Source organism: Temnothorax longispinosus, chromosome 6, assembly GCF_030848805.1.
Source record: "Temnothorax longispinosus isolate EJ_2023e chromosome 6, Tlon_JGU_v1, whole genome shotgun sequence".
NCBI classification, from domain to species: domain Eukaryota; kingdom Metazoa; phylum Arthropoda; class Insecta; order Hymenoptera; family Formicidae; genus Temnothorax; species Temnothorax longispinosus.
Window position 1 is genome coordinate 685,905 of NC_092363.1, and position 12,738 is coordinate 698,642.

Here is a 12,738-nt window from a genome sequence, read left to right on the forward strand (position 1 = left end):
AAAATTCTTAAAGATATACATAATATTTAACTCTCTAAAGGTATAGTCAAATCGTTTGTATCTGAATTTTTTCTGAGAATAAATAGAAAAATAAAGTTAAATAATATATTGCAAAAATTAGTTTACGAATTTTCATTATATTGCAAATCAATCAAATAGTTCATTGATTTCGTTCGAATTAAACTTTCGAATCTCGAAGCTCAAGCATTTCTGCTTCGTGAAACAGGTCGCGATTACGCAATTTACTCTGACCGAGATACCGAAAAAAAAAATATGCACTTACCTGAGCGGTCTTGTGAGCGTTATTACGCCGCTGACCGGATGAACGGCGAATTGATCGGTCTCCTCGGCAAAGCTATAGTAAATCTCGCCGTTTCTGCCGAGATCGGCGTCCTCGGCGATTACCCTGAGTATGCTGCGATGCAAAGGCGTGTCCTCTGTCACGGTGGTCTCGTACTCGATCGGATAGAACAACGGATTGAGATCGTTCGTGTCGAGAATCGTCACCACCACCGTGGCGTCCGCCTCGAGCGCAATCACTCTGTTTCTACCGTCGCGTTTGCTCGAGGTGGCACGCACTTCGAGCACATATCGGTCTTTGCGTTCGCGATTTAGCACGTCGACGTTGCTGGTTCGAGTCCGAATCAGGAGGAAGCAAAAATCACCGACCGTGCGCTCCTCCGCTTTAAAGAACTTTTCGCGATCGCCGCTCACTATGCGAAACTTTACGTCGACGTCACTGTCGGCGGACGCGAGCTTTATGCCCATCCGTTCCTCGGGCACAACGTACGTCTTGCCGATGGAATTCTCGGGAATGGAGACATTGTATAGAGATTGCGTGAAACGGAACTCGGGTCCCGAAAAAAGACTCGCGTCATCTTCAAACGTGATCGGCAGGTTCGTTGCGGTGCCGATCGACGGGATCGATGGCTTCATCGAACCGCCGCCACCGTTGCCGTCGCCGCCGTCGCCTTCCGCGCCTCCATCTCCGCCGCCACGTGGCGGTATCAGAGTCGTTGGCACGGGGGGGTCGGACGACGGGGAGCCGGCCGTGGCCACAAACAGCCACAGCCACAACCATGGCCAAGCATGCAACGCGCGATGCTTCATCCTGTGCATGATGGTGTCGCTAGCTCATCGTCGGTCCTTGTCGACAAACGCTTCCACCCGGTTTGTCTTTTGCCCGGCAGAACAAGGCCACTGCGAGGCACGAGACTTCTGGCCCCGTTTCGCGTGTCGACGGCGGTCACCTAAAACAGTAAACAGCGCCGAAGTTAGAGACTGAGCGACGAGTTAGGCGAAGATGAGAAGAGGCCGGTAGTCTAGCACGTAAATACAGTCAAGCGACAAGATCCAAGATTATCTTCCGCGACAGCTACCGAGTTCCACCCGATTGAGCACGAAGACTAGACTAGGTTTAGGGGAGGAAGTTAGGACGAGCGGATGGAGACCAAACTCCCTTCCGGTTGTGCATTATTGATCGACGGCACGATCGACGGTACGAAACGGTAGATAAATCACTGGAGTGTGAGACGTTGCGAATACTCTACTATCCGAATCAATTATTTATTGATGAGACTCTTAACTTCGCTCAATTGTCCATTTCGCGGAATTCCATTGAACGTAAAAGGGACAATCAAATGCAATTATGTATTCGTTACGTCGCTTCGGTGAAATACGATTGTCCCGGAAGAGTACTATAGAATATTCACGTATCGAAACGCAAATTAAAATTCCATTGACATTGCAGCGCTCGATCGAGTACGCCAATCGAGTTCATTTCTTGCTCAGAAGATTCAGGTTAAATTATTCTTCGTAGAGAAGTTATAAAATATTCCGCTTCTACATATATGTATGCATGTGACCCCAATCAGAGATATTCTTTTAAATACGCGAAATAAAGGCAGTAAAAAATATTAGCGTTTATGTTAAACAATTACTAAATAAATATACATTTCTCTGCTGGCAATTTACGAAATACAAATTTAATTTACTGGTTACATGCAGTAATTACCAAGTTTTTTATTCATCTTTAGCAAAAGCGATAAAAGTAGAACCGAGAGTGGTACTTAGGGAGTGTTTCTTTCTCGAGATATAAAAATATTATTTTCTTTAAAGATACACCAAGCCAGATTAGTAGTGTCTCGTGAATTCTAGCTAGTGTGACGAACACTTCGCCGTCCAACAGTTCCAGGACCAAAGCCGCGATATCAACGACTGGTGTCAGGATGCAGGTGGGATACGATAGAGGCTACCAGGATTTTGCCTATCTTCCCAGTGTCCCGCACTCGTATACTCTCTAATCTTGACCAACGATGCCTCCGGCCGCATTTGCACGAACCGATGTATATGCCGCGCATTTGACAGCTCGGTATCGATACGTCCGCCCGCCGCGCCGCGCCGTTGGAATAGGAACGATACATTACGCCAGCGAAAGCGCACCGCGCAAATCCGAATAAATAACAGATCACGGGTAGCTCTCCGCTTTCCATTGTGGAAAAGAGATTTTGAGATGTTCGCCAACGAGAAAATCTAAATAATTATTAATTTCAAATTAACCAACGTTTGTTTCTGCTCGGAAGTGGGAAAGACCGTGATAATCTGAACAAGAATGAGCGCAATCGCATCATTAGAATCGCGTTTTCTCCGGTCGCATAATTATCTCTTGGAGATAAGACCTCGAATCGCTTCGTCGCTTGCGAGTCGCGAAATCGCGGAGAATCACGGAATTGTTTTCCGCGTCCGTTACGGCGCTCGAAGTTATTCCACTCAGAAATTCGTAAGGACGACGTGATTATTATTACAGGGTGCATCCGCTTTAACGACAAGCGGAAAGAAAATTGACCTTTAACTCCTATCAAGTAAAACGTGGAACATCAAGATACGTCTCTGGTTTTCGCGCGCGAGAAAGTTTGCGTTGGACCTCGGAGCCAATTACGTAGCCACTGATTCATAATCGGCGTAATAAAAAACCGCTTAAATGCGCCGGGCGCATTTTCCACCTCCTCGCAATTCCTGCATGTGCTGCGCTGTATCTTTTCGTGATAATACACCCGAAGAACGCGCGCATGCAAGTAAAACGAGGCAAGCGAGCGAGTCCGCGCCAAGTTGGCGCCTCTGCAACATTCGCATATTACGTTGCTACCGCGTCTGAAGCCTTGCACCTCGCCTTGCACCCAACCTTGAACGCGTCGCCAACCAGTTGACATTCTCTCGCGCATTTACAATTTCGATACGTTAATGAGATGTTTCGTTTTCCCTTAAGCAAACCGAAAATTGCAAAACTGTCCATTACCAAAGATTGGATTTAATATTTTAAACGATACAAAATTAAAAAGAGAACTACGAAAATAAAATGTAATCTATAAAATATAATTAAAACGCTGTATCACAACGAATAATTGTTTTACAAGAAAGATAAAGAAAAAGAAATGAATTTAATGTTTTTTAAATTGAGAAATAAATTAAATTCCACGAGTTCGCTAGTAGCGTTTAACGCAGTAGCGTTTTGCGCGCACATCTCAAATAGCGACGAAGGTGTTAATCGACACACACGACGTTACATTTCTACGTAAACGTGACAACGTTTGCCACCATATCAAGTATGCTCTTCAGCAATCATGTCGACCGCGGAATACATTTTCCTCGGATTTATCCTGCTGCATTACACGGTCAAGTCCAGAGGAAATCCCGTTGCAATCTTCCCAAATATATTTGCATACGAGGCCGGATATGTAGAAAGACTCGAGTCTACGTGACTCTGCCGCATGCATACGTAAATAAAATCAAGTTTCTTCCATATCCGCTTAAATTCACTTCGAGATATCTATAAGAACGACAGATAGACGAATAGAAGATAGACGGAGATGTTGGCACAATTTCTTCCGCAATCCCTTTCTTGCTTTTCCTGACGTTCGATGCCGCTTGCGGAACGCTCGTCTAGCTGGAATGACTACCGTGACAAAGTGAGATTATGTGGATATCGAGAATGACGACGGACGTCTGAGATTGTACTCGACGGTTTCCCGAAAGCCGTGGGGCTTTCTCTCCTCTCAAAGGAGTCAAGACACCGAAGCTGAATTGCAGAAACAACGAACCGCGACACAGAGCCTTTGACAGTGCGGCGCAAAAACATTCGAGCGAAATTACGCGCTTCTTTTTTACCTGTATCACCCCGCTTTTCCTTTTTTCGATGAGATTTAAACGGCTTTGAACTCGCCACGAAAAGTTGAGCGAACAACGGATGAATGATTTCGTACCCCGAAGGCGGTCTTATGGCGTTCGGAGGTCGCGACAATGCTCGCGCAGAAACTCGTTCTGCCAGTTAAATCGAGCATGAATTGCGATGCCGCGCGCAGAAAACGGAGCATCGGTCTCGCAGAGATATGGCGGGGATTTAAAAAATGATCGAGGGACAGATAGTGACGGGACAAAAAGAAAACGGCGCGGCGCGGCGCGGCGCCGCGGCGTGGCGGATCGCTCGAGAATATTCCCGCGATATTTTTTCGCACGAATAAACGTACGTTTGTTCCCCCAGCCCCGGTGCACTGTCGGCGAGAAAATGCGGGAATCGCCCGGTTGGACGAACGACGAGCGAAAACAACGTACGCCGTCGGTATTTCAATGCGAAATACGCGAACGATCGCGCGTCCATTTGAGGGACGAACGACCGCGGAGTGCGCGGCACGAAGAGGTCAGGCGGACGATGGACGGAATTAATTCCCGAGCTCGAGCTCTACATGTTCTACCCGTCGTCGTTGTAACGAATTTTGTCAGTTTACGGAGCAAACATACCTCGCCGCCTCATCTCAACCTGCAGGCCCGAAAAAAGGCAACCGATGCTCGCGTAGCGATGCGAAATATTCGACGACGGTGACGCAATTATTCCGGAACGCATTCGCGGCACCCAACACGTATTTGTATTCTCCATCCCTTCACGAAGATCGAAACAAAGGGACAAATCCGATTAATGTCTGCGATTCCGTGCGCAGCGTAATCACCCTGGATTCGTGCCATTGGCTTTTATCTTTTCGATGCAACAAAAGAACATTATTGTTCATCTATTTATCGTAATGGTACTCGAGAGCTTGCGATGCTGTTTCAAGTGCACGCTGAATTATCTAATAGCACTGCGTTCTTTTCACGGCGTAAAAATGTCTTAAGCTCTCTTGATATCATTTTTTTAAACGTTATCGTTATAGTTCTTACAGGTAGAAAATAATTTTTATGGAATTTTTAAAGAATGATTAACCTGAGCAAGTTATTGCTGCTTATCAACGAGAAGAAAGCACTCCAAAAACTTTCAGGACTGAGAGCTACGAATTTTAAATTTGAAGTTAAAATTCGAGATAAGTTAAGACTCGAGATTAAAGCAGCCTATTCATTATTATTAATTGCCTCGTGTCGGTAATTTATAGATTGAACTCGTTATCAACACTTGCACTTCCGTGCCAACTTTATTTCTTACAGGTGCTCTTGAGAACACGCCAGGCTTTTTATCGGACGATATCTTTTCTTATCTCTGCCGAGGGAGGGCGAGCCGTGCTCACCAACACACCAACACGCCCCGCATCCAAGATATCTGCTTAAGAGTATCTTAAAATACACACCGGTATCGAGGTTTCTCAATAGGCCAACACGCATAGCATTTCAAGCATTTGCTATTTACATTCCCACCAGCGTTAATCGTAGCTGTAAATAATGCCAATTTACTCACTAAAATGTTACAAAAATAAGAAATCAGTAAATAAGAAAGTCTTCAAACAGAGAATATTATAATATTTAATACATTGGTGAATATTTCTAACAGAAAATATAACTCGCGTACAAAAATGATAGAACAAAGATACTTATTTATTACTGACTTGGAGGTTGAAGTACCTACCCAGTCATATACAATATTATTCACGAGTTCACAATAAAGCGAATGTCTGTTTAGAAAGCCGTCTCATTCGCATTATATAAATAGATATTCCAAATCCGAGTACGGACTCTGGTACACGGCTTGACAAGAACTATTACTACGTCGTAAAACCGGCGTCTCACTGTTAACGGAATTATCCGGGTGAGTTTCAGTAACACTTATCTTTTCACGATTTATAGATCGCGTTTCCCTCGGCCCATTTTGCCTTGTACTTTAAAGCGACTCGCCTCGAAAGCTCTCGCGGAAGAGCATTTTCTCGACGAGCAGCGGGCCAAGTTTCCGGACGGAGTTGTAGTCGCGTCGATGCAACGGTCCCGAAACGATGGGTATTGCTAAAAAGATCGAACTTCCTCTAAGCCGTTTATTGCACGTCGCGCCGTTATGTAGATAGGATTTCTTGCACCTAGCCGCGCGCGAAGTCTCGCGAATTGTGTTATACTCCAATATACGGCGTCTAATGTGCAAAGTTTTGACAATGTCGAATGCACCGTGGAACCGAGCGAGCAGGCCCGGGAACGTACGTGCTTCTAGGTGTTATTTCCATTTTCTCTCTTCAACCACTCTCGTGCCTCGAGTATCTCCGCGAGCTCAAATTGTCCCGAGGTTTAATGCACGTCATTTCCGATGCTAATAATGCCGCTCTCACTCGACTCGTGCTCGACCGCGTAATTGCAAAGGAACGCGCGTCGTCGATAAGAAAATACCGTAACGTGCCGACACCACGTTGGCGCCACACAAACGACGTTAACTCTTGCCTGCGGAACGATCGCATTCGGAAAAATGCGGCTTCATCTGCGCATGAATATGATGGTAAATCCGATCATCACTTTGTTGTTTACTTGATGAATACGCCGACACAGAATTCATTATAGTTAACTTCATTCAGCGTTTCTTTCTCTTCTCGCATTTGTGAAAAGGAAATAAATATCCGACGATCAGTTAAGTGTGCAATAGATGCTGTAGTGGCGGAAATTATGCAGAATGCAATCCGAAATGTCTATTTAATACGAGATTTTTCCTGGAGAAAGAGGATTTTCGTGTTTCGTTGGCAATCCAGTTACCTGCGTACACATGAAAATATAGCTCGATTCTTCATCCTTACATGGCGAATGCAGCTGCAAATCATGCAATGCAGACGGCTTGTTGAGTATCCAAATGAAGAACTAGCGAAGCCACTTCGGCGAAGTGCGGCTGCCGCTTCTGAGACAACGTATCCACCGAGGCGCTCATGCGAGCGCAACAAAACGTTGCAGCGCGGCTTTAAAGTCCGGGTAGAAGAAAGGCGAAAACAAGCAGCGGCGAAGATCGTGCACGATCATTACTATACCATTTTCCCCGAGAGAGACCAAGTGAGGAAAAAGGGAGAACGTACTAAGAGCATGCGACAAAAAGCGATAAAAGCGGCGTTCTAACTGCCGGCACCTTCGAACGTAATCCAGTAATGCAAATACGATTCTCGGCCATGATTTTCTTACTTCTCCCGCGCGTATCGCGATGCAAATCTTTTTCGAGCTCGCTGCAGTTCTTACATCGGCGCAATTTAACGACGGCCTCAGAATTTCTTTGCAATCGTTCGGAATATCTATGTCGTAAGACGAAAAATTCACGATATATATTCCCGTATTTAGATTTGTATTTTATCGTTGTTTGTCATCCGTGTGATACGTATCGACAAAGCAAACAATCTCAGCTGGTAAAATCCTGTAAAATCTCGTAATCTAAACTCATGTTAAGTGTCCCGAACAATAAAACGGGATACCGGAGGCTAGGTAAAAATTTTAGACCGCTGCCAGCTGAACCGTTTTGAAATCTCCGAAATCGTCTCCCCGAGATTTTTCCGCTTCATTCGACCCCAGCCGGTAGGCAGGATACGGATCGCGCGATATGGTCTCGTCTTTCAAAGTGGGATGCAACTGCAATGGCGAACAATCGCGCTGACGATCGTACCAGCGTCCAGACCGTCTCGCACCCCTGGTGAAATGAACGAGGACAAGCTCCGTCCTCGTTCGTCGGCCTCAGGACCGACCCGGCCAGAACGGGCCCACCCGCATTCGGACGTCGTCCTTGACAAATGGACGCTGGCGATTAAATCAATCCGGCGAGATATGGCCTCTCTCGCGCTAGCGCGACACGTCACGTTGCGTGGCCCCGCTATTTATGTGCTTCCACGCGATCGCGATTCTGAATCAGAGCTGAGCGAACGAAGCGGAGCGGAGGGTGGCACCGGGGCACCGCACTCCGCTTCATCGAATCCCGCCTGCCTCTCGTCGGCTTTTCGGGTTGCCGGCCGCTGCGCTGCGGAGAATCGATTTGTTAACTCGCGCCAACTTTTCCCGTCGCGCCGATAAAGCCAATCTCGGGTCTGGCTCTTAATAACGATCGATGCCTATATCCCGCTCCGCGGTTAATTGTCAACGCGATTATTCTTTAGGATCGCAGAACAACGAACGCATTCGAGTGGTAGCCACCTTTTTGCGGAAAATGAGAGGATCCTCCCTCTGGCGCCGGATATAATTCTCCGAGATATGACTCGCTGCAGCGATTATTCCGGATAAATTGGAGTTACGGTCCTTAAATCGTGCAGCCATATTTAGTGACGCGGCGGAAACCAGTTCACTCTAACAAAGGCTATATACGAGCATACATTGGCGTTAATAGAGTGCATGTACGAGTGATCCTAATGAGGTAGACCATCGAGCGAGCGAGTGAGCGAGCCGAGCGTGGGTACCCGCGTACCATCAAAAGTCCGATACTCGACCGGAAAGGACAAAACCGACTGGCTTTATGCGGCTCCCATTCGAAAGGCCGTGTAGGATTCCACGACACGTAATGGATTTATTTCCAGGGTCCACGGCACGGGCGTTGTTCTTTCCCTTATCCCCGGTACAAGATATAGAAAAGCCGAACAACCGGCGAAACCGTGCTCGAGAGAACTGGGGAAAACTATATATGTAGACAGGTACACTCTCTGGTGAAACACCCTCTTTCAGATAATCATCACGAAAGCAAATTGCCGCCATGGAAAAATGAGCGGACTGTGTCAAAAGGGACCTCGGTATAATTTACGCGTATTTTTTAGTAAATAACACTGATCGCATCACAGTGTGCCAGAACGATTACGAACGAATGTACACAGTTGCATATTTTTAGCTTCAACAAACATAAACAGTTATAAGCAAATACGATATTGCTATATGATAGCGTGGCGTGTAAATTAGTAGACGATAATATGCATATGTAGAATTAACGTGCCTGCATAAACGTGTATGTGTTAAAATCTTCTTTGTTTCCTTTGCGTTAAAACTCCCGCACCGCTAATGAACGAAACTCAAGGCAAACTCGAGAGAAACATCCGTCGAATATTTATCTGAATCAGGTAATACTCAATGACAATTCAGAGGCAGAGGCTAAAATACCTCTCTACCTACTATTGGAATAAAAATAAAAATATAAAGAATATATTCATATATGAAAAAAATACTGGTATTACGGTTGAAAAATGTTATGTATTAATTTAATATTGCTGTGCTAGAAAATCTTTTTTAAAATAATATTGGATAATATTAATTCGTCCAATTATACGCACACACACACACACACGCGTCAAGAATACGCCGTTTGTGAAGTCTGTAGTTCTTGCATTAATCCTATTTCTTTATTTTTCCACGCAATGATAACTCGTGTTTCGAATCGAGTGTATTTCAATTTAAGGGAAATATCTATACAACATATCTATCTCGGGATAAATCTAACGCAGTTAATCCGATTTAAAAATTAAATATGCTTGCGTAGAATATTTTCTATACAGTGAAGAGAGGTATCAATATGTCCGGGACGAGTATGTCGACACTCGAAACTCATTCCATTACTGAGTGCAGCAATATTACGCTTTTGCCTGACATTTCACGAACGGCAAGCTGTCGTCGCGCTTTCATGTATGATTTTTATCAGTGTTTACTGATATTGGTTTCGCGTTGTTCCCACAACTCGTCAATCAGTGCTTTATACGCCGAGCTCAATAAACAGAAAATAAGAAAATAAAAGATAGGTTATAAAATTCTTTTCTTCGTCAGTGAAAATTAACAATAGTAATTATTTGATCAAATTGACGTTTAATATCGTAGTGTTACATTAATTTATTCGATGTTTCGACACTAGTTTTGTGTCCTTATCAGGAGTTTACTAAAACAACGAAGTCATGTTACATAAAATATATCGCACAAGGAACAAAGAACGTAGAAAGGGAAAATATATACCTGTCCCATACTAAAGATTAGCCGCACATAAAATTCCTTGCAGTTTTAACACTTTGCCAAATTTCAATGTGGAGGATCCGCGAGCCATCCTTAATTAATCGTGCGATGTAGCACCGAATCAAGACATAAAACTGCAAAAAATTTTATGTGCGGCTAATCTTTAGTATGGGACAGGTATATATTTTCCCTTTCTACGTTCTTTGTTCCTTGTGCGATATATTTTATGTAACATGACTTCGTTGTTTTAGTAACTCTTGACAAGGACAAAACTAGTGTCGAAACGTCGAATGAATTAATGTAACCCTACGATATTAAACGTCAGTTTGGTCAAATAATTACTCTTGTTAATAAAAGATAGTTTACGTATTCATTTTTTCAGTCGGAGTCACTTGTACGGGTTGGAATAAGCTTTTGTCGAAATAACACATCAACTCGGACTTTTTTGCAACATAATTAAAACTAAAATATCTTTAAGTCTAGCTGCAATTTTCGATACTTATTTTATGTTTAATACTAGAACTGTCGACGATTAACGTGTACACGAAGAGAATTTTCTCTTAAAATTTACCCTGAAATCATGGTAGTTGCGGACAACATATACCACCAAGAATTTTATGCGAGCTATTCTGATTAATATCTACTAATATCTACCATAATAAAAAATATTAATACCTATTACATTAAAATATAAAATATGTTTGATTAATTTTACTAAAATATATCTAGGAAATTTCAATAATTTTTCAAAATTTACCAATCTGATTGGTAATTTTTATCACGTTGTTTGTAAAATGTCTTTTGTATATTTTAAAAATTCCTTGATTGCCAAATTGTCCTAAGTTTGTAGTGAATTTAAGGGTAAAATATAACAAAAAATTCTTTCCATGTACCTATTTCTATATTTGAAAAAAGGAAAATTACGTAATCAATTTAATCATGTACATATTGTAACAAAAAGTCACGAAAAATCTCAGAAAATGCATCGTTATAAATTTAATAAAAGATTATTTTGACTGCTTTGGTGGTTTTAGTGTTGACCGACGAGCGCACAAGTGCGACATAATAGAAATTCAAGTAATGTAAAACTTTTGTGCGAAAGTTTCTGTAGTCATGTAGCCACAGAAGAGATGAGAAGCACAATTTGCCAACTCATCCTTGTTCCATCCAGCAAGCTCCCAACTGGAAAACGAAACACGTGAAAGGTTCCTCTCACGTTCTTCTTGATACTTTTACGAGCCGACCGATCCGTGATCTAATTCGACATGGGACGAATGGTGCGCGTCCAGCGATTCCTTCCTGATTTTTCGATTGGATCTCGCCGGGTCGTTTAGTATTGTCCCCCGATATCACACCGCGAGACATTTCGATCTCTGGACTGCGGCGCATTGTCCGCGCTCGTGCACAGTATTAGGCGATTCGTTCCGTACGTCGGAAATGGCGTCGCGCGCGCTGGAGAGACGGGCCTCCTCTAAGCACATATAGATTTTTATTATTGCCGTGTTATTTATCATTGCCATTTCCTTTCCAATAAAACCCCCATTGTGCCTGAGTGACGTTGAGCGGCCGGGTTATTTATAATGATTGCCGTCTTGCGTTCGCGCGAGCGAGTCCTCCGGATGCGCGCCCCGCTCTATCGTCGTCGGCAGCCGTGAGCCAGGCACCTGTTGGTTCTTTACCGAGTGAAATATAAATTTGATGACGACGATAGCGCTCGCTCGCTGCGTGGGCCTCGGAGATGCGGAGGTAGCGCGCGTAGACAGCGGCCCGACGGGATATTAAATTCCTGCGGTCCGCGTTTTACCTGCGCCGGCGTTCTGTCCATTATTTTTGTTATTTCGACCCGCGTAAAGAATTGCGCCGGGCTGCAGCTCGTCGACACGCGCGTTGTTGTTTTCTGTTATCCGCAACTTTTGCTTTCGATACACGATACGAAGATGTATTATTTTCTGCTTTAATGATATTCTCAGGAGCTCTGGTAGAAACGAGTTCTTCGACGAATATGTCGAGCTAGATTACAAGATTAAAAAATCTCCGAAAGAATTTCTCGCTAATTTTTTCGCCTCAGTTGCAATTTCGAGTAATCGTACTACGTACAACACTTGTCGACCAACGGTCGTCTTGCGACGCGGATACATTTTAGTACGTCCCGCGCTGTGTATTTAATACAACTCGGTATTCAAGATTGCGCGTTGACTAGCAATAAACGGATACAACTTCGATATTACATTCGCTATGACATGTCATCTTGTTAGTGAGGTATTAGATGGAACGCGTGAGAGAGATGTACGTATATGTATAGACACTGGCAAAATGAGACGTGCGGCTGAACGTTTACGATGATGTACGCAAAGTAGAAAGACAGCATTATCGACCGTTGCCCTACAGAGAGCTTTGCATTACGTTAGTTTCATACAATGTATTCGTTAGTTACACTTGAGTAACTAACATGCGGATAATGAGGATTGCGAACAAGTAGAATAAGAGCTAGCGGCTTAATTCAACAAAAGGTTTTCTCTGTAGTACGGGAAGGTAAAATTCAGATAGAACTGCAAATTTATG

General features: G+C 43.8%; 1 protein-coding gene across 7 annotated transcripts in view; it reads right to left on the reverse strand.

The window, feature by feature from the left end:
* Kug (FAT atypical cadherin kugelei) overlaps positions 1-12,738 on the reverse strand; it is a 322,747-nt gene that overhangs the window by 214,524 nt on the left and 95,485 nt on the right. For all 7 annotated transcript variants that reach the window (XM_071782437.1, XM_071782436.1, XM_071782435.1 and 4 more), the window contains exon 2: positions 284-1,250. In XM_071782437.1, the coding sequence (XP_071638538.1) occupies positions 284-1,119 (836 nt within the window). In that variant the 5' untranslated portion in view covers positions 1,120-1,250. The remainder of the gene's footprint in view (positions 1-283; positions 1,251-12,738) is intronic.